Here is a 15,669-nt window from a genome sequence, read left to right on the forward strand (position 1 = left end):
TAGATAAAATATTACCGGTAATAAGTGCATGTGTGAACACAGCTTATGTGACATGTTATATGTGATGTACAAAAACCTGAATATCATAAAGATCAGTATTCGTTTGTGCATATGAACTGCACGTTTACGTTGCTAAATATTACTCATTATATATTATGACAAATATTGGTATTATGACAATACGGCGTAATACTGCTATCATGGCGTCAGGTCAATGTTCATCATATCCCATATGTTTCTTAAAATTCACTCATATTTGAGACAAATTGCTGTGCCTATTTTATAGGTGCACAGGTAGATCCGTGTTGTTTTTAATTTTCATTTCTTTTTAATGAAAGAATTAAGGTTTTACACTGCACGGGGGCCACAAGGGTGATACTAATTTTAATGCTATATTTTCAAAACGAATACGTGTTCCCGGTTGGCTCTATAGCGATTTCACAGAAAAGGTATTTCTAGTACAATGCAGTGTCGGACTCTAGCTGAGAGCGCAGCCTAAGTCATTATAGACTCCAATAATGACTCTCCATACGCAAATGAACAAACACGAAGGAGGGTAGTCTCCTCCGTGGCCAGCTTGATTTCGATGGAGCGAAACCAAATTGGCTGCGGAGGAGACGGGTAATTTTGCCATGCAAATGAGCTAAGTGTCGTAGCCCTGGTCTATTCATCAAGACCTACGGTACATACGCATACGGGAGCCGCAACAACGCTAATAAATACGAAACGCCGGCGGTAGACACCAGCGATATCAGGGATTGCCGCGATTCTTGCAGTAGCTTTTATGAATAGAATACAATAGTGGATACAATAGCGGATACCTCGTCGCGTTTTGCTAAATTTCACTTCTTCTTTTTCATGAACTAACCGTTATTTCATTAAGTAGCCGTTATTTTTAAAACTTGGCAAAACCTCGACGCGACGTTTTTAATAGCAGGGAATAAGACAATCCGAGGCACAATTAATATATGCGAGGATCGGAAATAAATGATGCAAGCCCGAGATATTATGATTTAAAGGGCACGTCTATTGCAAAAACAAGTTTAACTCCATTCGAAGAGAATAATTATTACATTACAAGTTGACATTCGTTGCAATTTTGTATGCGTATTTCTCCTGAAAAAAAAAGAGAAATTGTGTTGGTAAAATTCGGGCTCGTACGGGTCCTTCCCCCGTTCAAAGCGAAATTAATTTTCATAAAAATGCTCAAATTTTGAGTTTTGAGTGTATCGTCATCGTTACCAAAATGTGGCAAATTTCATGAGCAACAACATACAGGCGATGTATTTTTTCATTCGACGCTTCTGTTTTGAGTTATATGCAAATTAGCTAATTAGCATAAAAATTGTCAAAATCTTGCCCAAAGTGTATCGATATTGGGTAGGGGGTGTTATGCTGCGTTAAGGGGATGTCATGGTGGATCGGGGTTATCATGGTGGTTTAAGAAGTATCAGGGTAGCTTTAGGTAGTGAAAGGGCGCTAGTGTTGACTAATGGATGTTATGGTGGGTTTAGGTTTGTTAGGGTGGAAAACACGGGCATAGATATTCGTGTTTGCTCAAATCTAGTTTGTATTGCTTTGATTGCATTATCAAAATCAATCGATTGAGATACCTAGCAGTAATATATTGAGATGACTTGAGAGTACCAGTTATGTAATATATGCGGTTAAATGGTGGCCCGAATGATGGGCGGGGCTATTTTCCATATTTGGATTCATGACGTAACGTAACTCATTGACTGGGTTGGTTTGGTAACTGTTTATTATAATGAGAGTGCACTGCTGAGGGTAGAGAACGAATCTATAAGGACCAACGCCTGACGGCGTTGATTATAGTGCTAAACATTGCGTTGGTCCTGTATGAACTACCTGAATTTGACGGAACGGCCCATATGTGACCGTACACGACGAATGAGCCGTTAATTCCTCCCCCGGTTAATTTTGTTTTATTTCGTGTTTAGTAAATATATATCATAAGCTTTAAAATGGTATATCATTTGACTTTAAACGATATCCAGAAACGGGGTTATGGTTTGTTGAACTGTGCTCCTTCAACAAGATGGTACCGGTACATTTTTTCGTTTTTACATGTGTCTCTTTTTCCACATTGCTGGGTTTAAATATCATACAGTCATAATTGGCGGTCATTTCAAATCATCCCCAAGTCAACGAGGTTCATTATCCTCTCATTGTTAATTGTTGGTTATACATACCTAGACAAAATACAATGCTTTGTAATCCACCACTTGAACAGAGCTACTTGAGGTACCGATGAATACGACCTTCATGCACGTTTTACACTGTAACTCAGAATACAATTTAGGACATTTACGGCTCATTCGTACAGTCACATAATTATAAAAGCGATGACTTCTTACTTCTTACTGAAGTACCTCAGTACATCAGGATTATTTTGTAATTCCCAATGTATTCTTTAGTCTTTCAAGTTTGTTCTTAACAAAGTTATACAATTGGTACTCCATGTCCAATTTTGTCATCATTATTGCACGGACTTTCTTAGAAGGGAGTGGTCCTTTGTGAGATTTGGTCACAGTTGTTGTGTTATCTGGCAAAGCAATGTAAACAAAGATAAACATAATTATACTGAGCACAAAAAGTATCGCTACACTTAAAACAAAAGAAATATCTTATAGACACTAAACCCAGATTATCAAATAAAGCAGTCATTAGATGGAAAATTTTGTTCTGCGTATTTTTACCTCATTCGCCACGAGAGTCTGTTCTTTGCGACCGTTTCGTGATCTACTAACTAAAGTGTGTTTTTGTTTTGTTTTTTGTTTACAATTACTACTGGAAATGGGTTAAGAACTGAAATATCTGAACTACTGTATTCATTTTAGTGTCTCTGCTGTACAATGTAATTATTAACCAGGCGATATTTATCCTTGATCCTTGCATGTGCCTCCCCAGCAGCCCCATACCTCTGTGTGCTGCCCCACAAGCCACCCTCCTTGTAGTGTAGGCCCGTAGTCTAAAAGTATGATCTACCTTTTCACTCCCTCTTTTCGCCCGGATACAAGTCACGATGTGCCGCCCTTTATCATGTTTATTGATGACCAACAAGCGTTTTTTTCTCCCCTCCCTCTACTTTTGTCCTACAAACCTTTTGTACAAACCGCCTTCCTTGTATGTGCCACCCGTAACAAGCCGCCCTCTTTATGATAGGTCACCCTGTAGGCATATTATAGTTATAACCTTTGTTGTACCTTTCCACCCCCTCTTTTCTTGGTTACAAGTTTACCATGTGCCGCCATTTATGGGTGACTGACACGCGCTCCCCGCCCTCCTTGTATGTGCCACCCTCTAGGCCTAATAATGCTCTCTCTCTCCCCTATTATTGTCTGATTACACGCCATCCTGCTAAAATGTCCCGCCCTTTATAGGTGATAAGCTTAATTTCTTTCTTCTTTCTCATTTTTTCTTTCCTTCTTTTTCTTGTTTTCTCTTTCCTTCTTTTTTCACGGCAGTGAAATGATGCCACTTTCCCCACATCTCATATGCACAGTTTATCCCTTACATATCATGTGTCGTGAATAGGTATTGTAACACACCAGCCTTGTCAATAAGAGTCTAGGAAATAATTCCTAATATCTCATACCCTAGTTTGTATGCCTTAATATCTAATCTTGCCACACTGACAACTTCCTAATTAGCCCTAACCCAGAAAAGAGTCTGACCAGGAGTAGGAATTTTTTAGCCTTTTTTAGAAACATGTTTTCAGTTGGCTTATAGCCATCACATGCTTACAATACACATAACTGATTGGTTAATCAAAACTAGCAGGATCCTGGCCTGGCCTGATTACAAAGTAAACATCATTCTGTATAGAAAACTGTGTAGCAAGCGATTTACTTCAGAAAATTACTACACTGCTCAAAACTAAGTCCATTATCTATCATAGTTAATTGAATGTTAGCTAATGTTTATTGACTTCATATTGGTGTTCATACATATCCCTGACCCTGACAAAAGCTAGCAAGAGCAAGCTGTGTAATTACTTTGTTTACTTGTGATAAGATACAATTTTCCAAATTTCTTTCCTACTGAGTAGGTGACTTAGTAAAATTCCTTTAAAAAGGAATGGGCGCCCAATGTGAGCTTGGTCGTGATGTGGTAAATTTCATGGTGTTTAGATTTGGCATTGTTATCTCTTGCAAACCCGGTGACACCTCATTATAGAAATCAGACCTTTCGATAGGTTGTAAGAGGGGATAGCCTTTTCCAGGCTCGAATTGGGCCATTATATAAAGAAAGTTTTGCTACTTTGCGATGCAATAAAATCCTAAATGCAAAACGAGATCCTGTAGATGGCTCCCGAGGTGGCTTAAAAAACTAAATGCAAAATGAGGTTTTTAAAAAGTATTGTTTTCCAGAGTCAAGACGCAGGTATCATTATTAAGCCTCAAATCACTTATTTATTGTCGAATAAGTGCAGAGTTAGATACAAATATTGAATGTTAGACCAAAGTAGCTCAAAGTACATGTACTATACACTTGATCCGTGAACTTGTCTTTTTTAAAGACAAATTCTTGTTTCCTTTTCTTTTCTTTTCATTTCTCTTCTTTTTTCCGCCCCCTTTTTTATACCCCGGGGGCTGGCGCCCCCAAAGACCCCCTAAAAATACGCGCATGAGGGTAGTCAACGACTACCTACAGAATATGGGAGTAGAGACAATAGAATGGCCTGCCATCAGCCACGAACTCAGCCCAATTGAACACTTGTGGGAGCTTGGTCGTGCTGTGCGTGCCGGAGTAGCCAACCACGACGAATCCTGCTGAAGAAAAGTATGCAATGCTGGTGAGCAGCATGAACAGGATGTACCTGGCTGTGTGGCTGCGTATGATTTATCCACCCACTATTGACTTTAGTGACTTGTGTTGTTTGAGCACAGAATAATGGTCAATTTGGCACATACTGTTTGAGACCCTACTACATTCACAAGCCGTGTACTCAGCCGTGAAAAAGGTGATCGTTTCAAATGTGGGGTCATTGTAAACAAGTAGCTACATTAAATTGGATTATTAACCCTAACACTGACCCATGCTTTTTGGTATCGGAAGTCAGAGAAGATCCGAATTTTTCAAGAAGAAGAAGAATTTTGACTTGGCACCCCTGGGATTCGAACCTATGACCCCTCGCATGCCAAGCGAACGATCGCGGACCGGTAGCTGCTCGGGTTATTGCTGCCCGGCCAGCAATTCCGTGAGCATATCACACTTCGGGTGATTGCGTCATCGCAGACCCTGGGATGCATGCATGTTATGAATTTTTCATCGTGGTATTTTGTGGTTTTTACTGGTGTTAGGGTTAATACGATGAACGGCCTTCTGATAATAAATAATTTTGATTTTTTTTTAAATATCGCGATATAATACTCATTTTATGGCAAACTATTAAAATTTTATATATTTTAGAATGTTTATATTAATTTTAACAGTCCTCAAAGTAAACTTTACAAATGTAATGATAATTATGTGCTTTGTAGATCTTTTGGGGAAAATTTAATGTATATCTTCAATACGAAAGGTCAAAATTTTCAAAGGATGGACGGATTTTCCTTCCAGTTTCATACACTTTAGGGTCAGTCCATGTCAAAACAGACTGAGTGTACACCCACCCTCTTGGATTATGCTCTCCTTTGGCTCAGGGGTACCTTTCATGGACCCCTAGGTGAGGTCACAAGAAAAAAATTCAAATTCAATTTCGTTTCCGAATGGCGGGCCATCTAAGTTTGGCGACCTTGACCAAAATTTGGAATTTAAGGTGTCCAAATGACAAAGCGCTCTCTTTGAGAGGCATTTTCTTCTTAATTAAATCAGTTGTGACCCTCTTTTTGAATGTGGTCACTCACTGGCTGTGTCTGAAATGCCTAATGCCAAAAAAGATTGATTTCGGAATTTCGTTGGGATTTCAGAGGGGGTCAAAATCAGCACTTCATACTGTTCAATCAAATTATCTTTGATTTTGAAGGACCCATGATAATGCCACAGTGCACTTATAGGTCCTAATTATGTTCAGAATGGATTAACCATGTGCCAATGTCTATGAGCAATTCAAAAAGAGAAATTTCTAGACCCCCTACAGAATTTTAGGCCACTCTAAAGTGGTTCAGCCAAAAATGGCGCTTAAAATCGGCAAATTTTGACACCTAATAATTTTAGGTGTACACCAGATATGAATTTCTAGTCTTTTGCATCTGAAAGAATGTAGTCTAATGTTACTAGGAACATAAGATTTGTTTTGTATTTGTTGTGTTTTGATACTTTCAAAAAGGTCGTTGACCTATGAACATTTTTCGTCATAGCGCCCTCCTGAAAGGTCTGACACATAACAAACTATACATTTTGGAATCCTCATGACCATACGAGTAATTTGATATATTACTTGACATAATTGGGAGCATTCTGAAAATTTGACCCCTATAACCTGTACTTTGCATGTGCATCGTTGCCAGGAAGTGCATTTTTGACCCCCTTAAAAATCCATACAGAGGATTAGAAAGTAGTTTTTTCTTATTACTTGACTCATGAGCAACTTGAAATATCAGGATAAATAATACAAATGGCTATAAAGTGATCAAAAATAAAAAAAAATATCATACTAAAATTGGCATTTTGTACCGTATCCTGTATGCATGGTATGTTAGGCAAAAATGGCTATTTTTGAAAGCGTCAACTTAATACTAAAACACAAAAAATACAAAACAAATCTTATGTTCCTAGTAACATTAAACTACATTCTTTCAGATGCAAAAGACTAGAAATTCATATCTGGTGTACACCTAAAGTTATTAGGGGTCAAAATTTGCCGACTTTAAGTGCCATTTGTGGCTGAACCACTTTAGGGGTGGCCTAAAATTCTGTAGGGGTCTAGAAATTTCTCTTTTTTTTAATTGCTCATAGACATTGGCATATGGTTAATCCATTCTGAACATAATTGGGACCTATAAGTGCACTGTGACATTATCATGGGTCCTTCAAAATCAAGATAATTTGATTGAACAGTACGAAGTGCTGATTTTGACCCCTCTGAAATCCCAACAAAATTCCGAAATCTATCTTTTTTGGCATTAGGTATTTCAGACACAGCCAGTGAGTGACCACATTCAAAAAGAGGATCACAACTGATTCAATTAAAAAGAAAGTGCCCTCAAAGAGAGCACTTTGTCATTTGGACCCCTTAAATTCACAATTTTGGTTGAGGTCGCCAAACTTTGATTGCCCGCCATTCGCAAACGAAATGGAATTTGAATTTTTTTCTTGTGACCTCACCTAGGGATCCATGAAAGGTACCCCTGAGCCAAAGGAGAGCAAAATCCAAGAGGGTGGGTGTACACTCAATCTGTTTCGACATGGACTGACCCTTTATGTACTTAATTTACAAACAAGGGAAGAGGCTTACACATCATACATTGGAACATATAAACATTACATTACAGACTAGCGCACGAGATCAAATTAATGATGCTTAATCGTTATTCTTAATATAATAAATATACAGGAGAAAGAAGAAATTACTCATCGCTCACTAGTTATTTTACTTTACCGGGACGTTTGCGCGCGGAGCGCGCGAAACTGCAATTTTTAATCCTGAAATGGGCCGGAATGATATACAAATATTGACTGCTATGAGGGGCATGGTTAAAATTATAGGCCCAAGGTGATCTCAAAACCATGACTATGCCCCGAGGCGTAGCCGAGGAGCATAGTCATGGTTTGAGATCACCGCGGGCTTATAATTTTAACCATGCCCCGAATAAAAAGCAGTCAATATTTGTTTTATATACCAAATCTTAAGATTCTTGTCATCTGTTTGGTTAAAAGCATCGATTTTGGGAAGAGAAATTAATAGTTTCAATGCGAACGGCACACATATTACAATCTGCGCTTTCTGCGTATTTATAGCGCGTGAAAACATTAACGCGTGCGTAATATCATTTACGCTGGGAAAAACGCGCAGTTTGATCGTGACGCACGTGACCATTTTGCCGGCATAGTTAATTCAATGACTGCACTTTCAACCAATCAGATGACAGGAATCTTTATATGAGGTATATAAAGGTAACTGTGGACTATTTTGATGATCTAAAAAAAAGGGATAATTATACAGAAGATAAACCTCACAAATTTGGTTAATTTTGTCCTGGTATTTTGGTGGTCTGTGCGCCGCAATTAGTTATAGTGACAACATTTCAGGGCGTCCGTCGGACGGGTGGTTAGAAAAATAATACGTCCGAAGACAAAATAGCCCTTCTCGGACTATTTTACATGTTGAACCATATTATTATTCGTAACCAATTGGAAAATGTTATTATAATATATTCATTTGGGGATTCAAAGCTACTTTTATGATTTTTTTTTGTTTGTAAAAAGAAATAGGCTACCCAACGACCACCCAAAGAATATTTGAATGCCTATTGGCTTACCTGTGGTTGGATTCATAAACTCTGTCACAAGCCCGTGAAACAAATCAGGAGCTAATCGTTCTAAAATCATGACTGTAGACTCAAAATCTTCCATGATACCAACAAGTAAATACTCTTTGTCTATATGCTTCTTAGCTTGCTCCAATGACCATTCTGATGGTTGACTATAAGAAAGGTGCAAAGGTTACAGATTATTTAAGATTCATGACAACAGGTTGACGCAGGTAGCCACACGCATAGGCGTCAATCGGGGGGGGGGGCGTGTTCCCACACCTTTCGGCAAAATCACCCATTGTTTGTTCTTTTCAGCCACTTTTTGACAATTTAGGCAGATTGTGCCCCCGACCACCCCCACCCCCACCCTTCCCCCTCCCTTTTCAAGCCGGATTGGCGATTATGGCCACACGTTTTGTATACACGTTAAGATTACCTATTCTAATGTAGAAAATATTATGTCATCGCGCCTTTTCATGTTACTAAAAGTAGGCCTATTATTGTTTCCACTGAAAAGCATACGTACCTGCAATTTGGATGAATACCGCAGAAATATGAAATTTGAGTAGAAACTTTCCCTGGTGATACACATGCATTAAGTTCTTGTAAAACGCAGTCATCGAAAGTCTGTTTCAGTGGATGGAAAATATAATTGTAAGCGGTAGTTGTTGTAAACACGACAATAATTCTTAAGACAAAATTGGTTGGTTGTCAGTAGCTATTTTGCGAGCCGCCTAAAAATGCAGTTGTTGTCAATTAAAATAACATGAAATAACATGTTTCACCACTTCCTTTACAGTAATTGACCAAATGCCTGGCAGAATTGTTTTGGAATCGTCTGATTGCTTTGAAGCACCAAGTGGAATGTCCCTTAAGATCTCCTGATCGTACGCCTCTGGATTTCTGCTTGTGGGGCTATCTGAAATCAAAGGTTTTCACAAGTCCTCCAGCAGACGTTGATGAAATCCAGAGACATATAACTTAAGTGCATAAAGTTGATATCCTCAGGCAGGACAGACTTCTGATAATACGTGGTGCAAACGCCATGTTGAGGAGGGCTGAAATCTGCCATGTGAAAGACTAAGAATGACAATTACTGTAAATAAAGCGAACATACATGTGATGTTCATGGTGCTTTGATGTTAATTGACTTTGCGCAACTGGATTTTTACTTGGCTCACAAAGTAGCCACAGAGTCCTTATTAATGGTAACACGCAAGTGATTTTACACTTGTAGGAGGACAAGATGTTTTTTCAGCAATCAACTATAGCATTTTGATCAAATGGTCGGATTTTTCAAACTCTTTACTTAATTTGTTACAGTGAGAGGCTCTGAAATGAATAAGAAATGTGAATTTCAAAAAATTCGTTAACTTTTAGCATGCGATTTAGTACAGCAACTCACTCACATGTTACTGTTCCACAACACTGTATTTAGTTATAATTATAGGGCTTTTTGCCTAAATTTTATTTTTCCCACATTTTTGGTACTTTGATCATGTATACCATCAACGCTTGCGCATATTTTTATTTTTATTGCAACAATTTCTATTGTCCTGACTGTGATCCTCTCATACCAATTCTCGCGATTCACAATACAATGCGCCGCCAACGGTTGCTCTTGCTAGTCTAATTTTTGACCTTCAGGGTCGATAATTATTGTCTTCCTAGCCGCCATTGGATTTTTACGCGAGTGTGATAATAATAATGCGGAAGACAGCTCCACGAAGGATTCCGTGTGATCAATAGTGTACATTCGCGTGTACGTTACACTGTAACATAATTATATTGACATTTAAACGCTGTAATTTCGCTGCCATGGTGAATTATCACAATCAGATTGCATCAACTAGGCCAGTTGCAGCCGAACCTGGTGCAGACGTATCCGCACTTCGATTGTAACATCTACCGATTACCTGTGCATCTTCCCAAATTCCATTGGGTGAATGACATGTTGATGTGTTGTATTCGTATTACGCGGGCGATTTGGATGTCGATATTTTCCCATGATGCACTGCGTATTTTGTCCTTTCCCCAGCTACCGCTGGAGGCGCATCGTATTCTGAATCAACAAAATAATGATATTTTGTTTGTTTCATTTTGGAGATAATTTTGATTCTTGCTTCTACCTTATGTGCTCGTCTCTCACGATTTTCACACCATTTGTGCATGCTTGTCGTTAAGATCTATTTTTGATGAATTTCAAAGACTGTTCCTTTCCACATCTGTTAATGGATACATTTGTTCTTTCACAATTATCAAGTGAACATACTCAGATTACCTTATACCAAAAAATAATTCTTGCAAACTGCTTTGGTACTACTGCTTCTTTTTATTACACGTTCCTTAAATATTCAATTAATAACTGTTGTATGTTTTGAAAGACAAAGGTCATCAAAGTCATGCTTGAGCGGAGATATAGATAAATAATAGTTTCGGGAACATATTGACTGTCCCTCGTACCAGTCAGATTGTCTTACAATATTATTAAATTTAAGCATTTCTAAGCCTCTATAATTCTGTGTATTTTTATGATTTTGTTAAAAATATGTGTACAGATCTTTTGAATCACCCTGTTGAATATTGACCTGTGCTTGACGACAACACCTTCAATCAGGGGCCACGCAGAAATTACCATCTCAATCTTGCTGTTTTTAAATGTCTTTCTGGGCTGGTCCCAAATGCTCTGTGCAATCATTTTTCACTTGTAGGGAATTCACACACTCTCAATACTCGCTCGAGTGCTCAAGGGAAAATTAGACCCATTAGGCCTTTTCTTGAATATGGCAGGCGCTCATTTCAATATAGGGGGCTCTTGCTTGGAATCAACTCCACAATTCAATCATTTCTCCGTTACCAACCAGTACTGGTGTTTTTAAATCAAGATTCTATCCAAAATAGTAGGTTTATAAATTTCTCTTGCCACCAAACATTGGTTTAAAATTTAGGCTCTTTGTTGAGTATTTTTAAATAATAGGCATTGCAATGATTGTTACAGGATCAACTTTTGCCAAATTTCTTTTGTTTAAATTTTTGCTGTTTGATTATTGTGTTCTATCCTTCATTTTGTAGCCACTAAGTTTTTATCCATTTCCTTTGATTATTTGAATGTAGTTTGTTGTTTTTGAAATCCTGATTTAAATTATTATGCTGGCATGATGTTTTATCATTTTAAAATTTAAATTCTCATAGTGCAATAAGAAATAATAATAATATGAATTTTGTCAATGTATTTGAAAATGTAGTCTAATTAATGCAATATAGTGTGTGCTATGTATTATTTTTACCTATCTTTTAATATTATTGTTGTACCCAAATAATTTTGGTAATTCATGTAATTTAAGTTAATATAGTAAATTATTCTAAGTGTTTTGTAATTATTTATTTGTATTTTTAGTATGTAATAACTGGGCCTATATGGAAGAACAGGGGAATACTTAAATTTTCCCCTGAATATGGACCCAGTATAAAGAAGAAATAAACAAACAAACAAACAAACGCTCGGCAATGGTTTGCAACAGTGATTAAAAAATTAATTTGTACATAAATAAATCGCATTTATTTATTTGTGTATATACTCAGAATGTTTCGAGAATTTAATATTAACTCTGTTTAAATGACAAAATATCAGCCGTACCATATTAAAATGTTCAGGGCGGATCCTAGCATTCAGTTGCTTTAAATGTCTGTCAGGAATTTGCCCATCTCCAAATCGTATAAAGTAGTACGTAGATACCATTCTTGCCAGCGGATCTCGTATAATACTCATATAAACTGGGTGTTTTGATCTAATAAGAAAAAAACACCAAAAAAAAAAAAACACATTTTGTTATACATTGTAAAGGGAGGTGCAAGAATTATTCTATTTAAGTTTGGCAGAATCCCCAAAAGTGATTACGCCCCTTTATTAAAAGCAATATGCATTGGGTATGTATGGCTTTAGCGTAGTGTACGCGATGGATGTGGTATTAAATAAAAGGCACTAAATTTAATGCCCACGTGACCCATGGGCGCCGCCATACCAAGACCAACAAACAAGTGATCAGTAGATGTGATACAATGCTAAGAGATAGAAATTTTGCAGACAAATGCCATCAAAATTGCTGAAAATTTAATATGCAAAATAATTATACATGGGGGATTCTGTTTTTAGTAAGTTTTGAAAGTTTTGATTGACGGAAAAAAAGTTATCGACGGAAACTCTTACAATAATCTAGAAAGTTGCAAAAAAATGACAAATTTGCTAGAAAATTTGGACATGTATCCGCGTTTCCAATTGAAATACACAGGAAGACCACCCGCTGTGGCAAAGGTCACTTTTCCAGACATCCTGTCTAGACGCTGTAATGTCAGCGCCCATCTGGTCACGTGGGCATTAAATTAAATGCCTTTATTTAAATGCCCTAAGACGACTGAGTAGGCTCCAATATGTATCTTTAAAGTATATTTCGATTCAACACTTTCACATTTTCTTCACTGTCTTTAACCTTCCAACATTGTTTTTGAGCCCATCCAATCCTTTCATCAACCCATCCGAATACTTCACAGAGCCGCTGGCTGGCCCTGAAATGCGAAACGAGAAAAACTGTTGTTCTTACCGTTCAATCGGCATAAAACGAAAATGACCGTGGATAACAGCAGGTAGGGAACTCGTGTTCTGGACAAGCTGTAGGATACCTCCCTTAGTAAGAATCAGCCTCTATAATAAAAATAAAAAAGTACACTTCCAGAAAGCAGGGATATGAAACCCTTTTGTTGCAACGTATCTTACTCCGGGGTATCTTAGAAGCTTTAGAGTAAAGCTGCACTATAAAAGTTTTTGCTGAGGTGAAAGTCATCATAGTTTTTTGTTTCTTTTTTCAATGTTTTGTTTTCGCATGATAAAGCAAATGTCCTCTTGGGTAATCTATCACTTTTTGTCCCTCTGGGGAAAAGCTAATTTCAGTGTTGCCAGACGAACAACATGCAACACCGAACAAAGTATGGATGTCACAATCCTGGGTCACAATTAGCGTTCACTTGATGAATTATCTTAATCCGCCCAGCATATTACCTTTCCGCTTGTCCCCAATTCATATTGTGTGTACTGTGCACTATACTGCGCCAATAAAGTATCCTTACAATAGGAAAAATAATCACAATTTCAAAACTGAACAATATTGGGGTAAATTTGTTTTTTTAATAGATGCACTAGCTAATCTTGCACATTATGACACCACATTGAATCCAATGTGACCTCAAGAAGTAAAGTTACAAGCAATTGAATAGACGAAGGTCCAGTTTTAAAAGTGACAAACTGGCCTATACAAGGCGTACAAAGATTCCAACAAGCGCAACAAAGACACAACACAGTTTCTTCAATGAGGCGTTATTTAAAGCAGTTTTTATTTCAGTTTTTACTTCTCTGTACTTTCATTTTATTTGTCAGTTCTTTTGTTTCAATTTTCTTTTGTTCCTTTTGTTTTAAATTAAAGCCAAACGTATAAATTAGTCATTCACCACTCTCAAACCAGATGTCTAGTCTGTGGAGTTTTGAATATGCCAGTTTGTCACTTTTAAAACTGTACCTTCGTCTAATCAAATGCTTGTAACTTTGATTCTTGAAGTCACATTGGTTTCAATGTGGTGTCATAATATGCAGGATTAAATAGTGCATCAATTAAAAAACAAATTTACCCCAATATGTGTACGTCCATATCAAAACGATGCACTTGTCGGCTGCTACATGTGTCTCATTTCACATAATAGCTAGGAATAAATACCAGACTCATCTCTGAAATGGAGGTCACTTCAAATCATCCCAATCACATGGTTTTAGAATTCCTTAACCATGTAACGTTTGATATGGACGTACACATATTGTTCAGTTTGGAAATCATCAGTTGTCATGTTTACTGACAAACCTTCTGCCTCTCAATGTAACATTAAATCATATTGAAACAATTTAGAGATTGCATCTTTTCACAACGTTATCTACAAATTAGGTCAATCTTGCGTTTCTTTTTCGTGTGGCAGTCATAATCACTGAAAACTGATTGTTCTGCATCACGGTTGTTTGATGTGATCATTTATTAATATTTCTAACAAATTCTAGACCTGAATTCAATTCTAGACCTGAATAATACCAAACAGCACACTAATAAACTGTATATATACATACATTTTGTAGCAATTGTTAACACAGATTTTCGTTTTTATATCAAAGTATTCATCTTTTCAACTTTTTTGTGATTATTTTAATTTTATAAACGGTGCATTTCTGTGCAAATTGAGGGCGCTATTTACATACATTTTAATCTTAATTATCCAAATAATATGAGTTTTACATGTCCCTTACATTTCATGATAAAAAGTTTTTTGAAAATTCCCCTGTCATTTGTTAGTCTGTTTGCTGATACTCTAATACCATTTTACAAGTGTCTACCCCTTGTAAAGATACACACAAGATTTTAGATATATAGCGCCATCATAGTTAAAGTTTTCTTAATAATGAATCAGTTTTACATGCCATCAAACAACCAAATTGCACATTGGAACTTTCTAGCCCTGCGAGGTAAAATTAAAATTTAGAAGAGATTCGGTACTTTTGTAGCAGGTTTTTTATATGACATATACTCAAATTGTCTCTCATTTCGTCGGGTGCATCACATACTGGTCTTTCTTGAATTTTTTACTTTTCTGAGAAGATTGGTATATAGTTCTTTTTTACGGAGCTCTTCTAGTTCAACACATTACAGACCTCAATTTTTCCTAAATAATTAGTTATAAAATATGACATTTTTATCTATCTATGATATTTACAAAGTACGTATTTCACATACTGATCTATCTCGAAAAAACACGCATTTATAGGAAATCGCAACTGAACATCTTCGTATTAAGTTTACCTTTCTATAATTTAATTCGACTATGGATTGTCATGAAAGTGGTTTTAAATTAAAGCATATATACTTAACAGATTTATTTATGTGGAATCTTTCATTATATTTACATATGCAATATTGCTTAAAACTACACGTAAGTTGTAGTTCTGCATGTGAAATAGTTAATTTCCCGATATCGTTTTTAAAGTGCATTTCATACTGGTCTATCTCGATAAGCTTCGAGATAGACCAGTATGTAATGCGTCTAAAGTCTCGTCACCGTTCGCGAAATCGAGATAGCCCCCAAGATAGACCACTTATACGATTTTGGGAAATTAACTATTTCACATACAGAAGTACAACTT

General features: G+C 36.9%; 1 protein-coding gene across 1 annotated transcript in view; it reads right to left on the reverse strand.

Annotated features, from left to right (window-relative positions):
• Positions 1–265: 265 nt before the first annotated feature.
• The window catches only part of LOC140145957 (uronyl 2-sulfotransferase-like), a 65,203-nt gene continuing 49,799 nt past the window's right edge, over positions 266–15,669 (reverse strand). The window contains exons 4-8 of the mRNA XM_072167693.1: positions 13,040–13,140; positions 12,079–12,229; positions 8,968–9,068; positions 8,448–8,611; positions 266–2,566 (exon numbers count right to left, since the gene is read on the reverse strand). Coding sequence (XP_072023794.1) covers positions 2,409–2,566; positions 8,448–8,611; positions 8,968–9,068; positions 12,079–12,229; positions 13,040–13,140 — 675 coding nt within the window. The 3' untranslated portion in view covers positions 266–2,408. The remainder of the gene's footprint in view (positions 2,567–8,447; positions 8,612–8,967; positions 9,069–12,078; positions 12,230–13,039; positions 13,141–15,669) is intronic.

This window comes from Amphiura filiformis, chromosome 2, assembly GCF_039555335.1.
Source record: "Amphiura filiformis chromosome 2, Afil_fr2py, whole genome shotgun sequence".
Taxonomy (NCBI): domain Eukaryota; kingdom Metazoa; phylum Echinodermata; class Ophiuroidea; order Amphilepidida; family Amphiuridae; genus Amphiura; species Amphiura filiformis.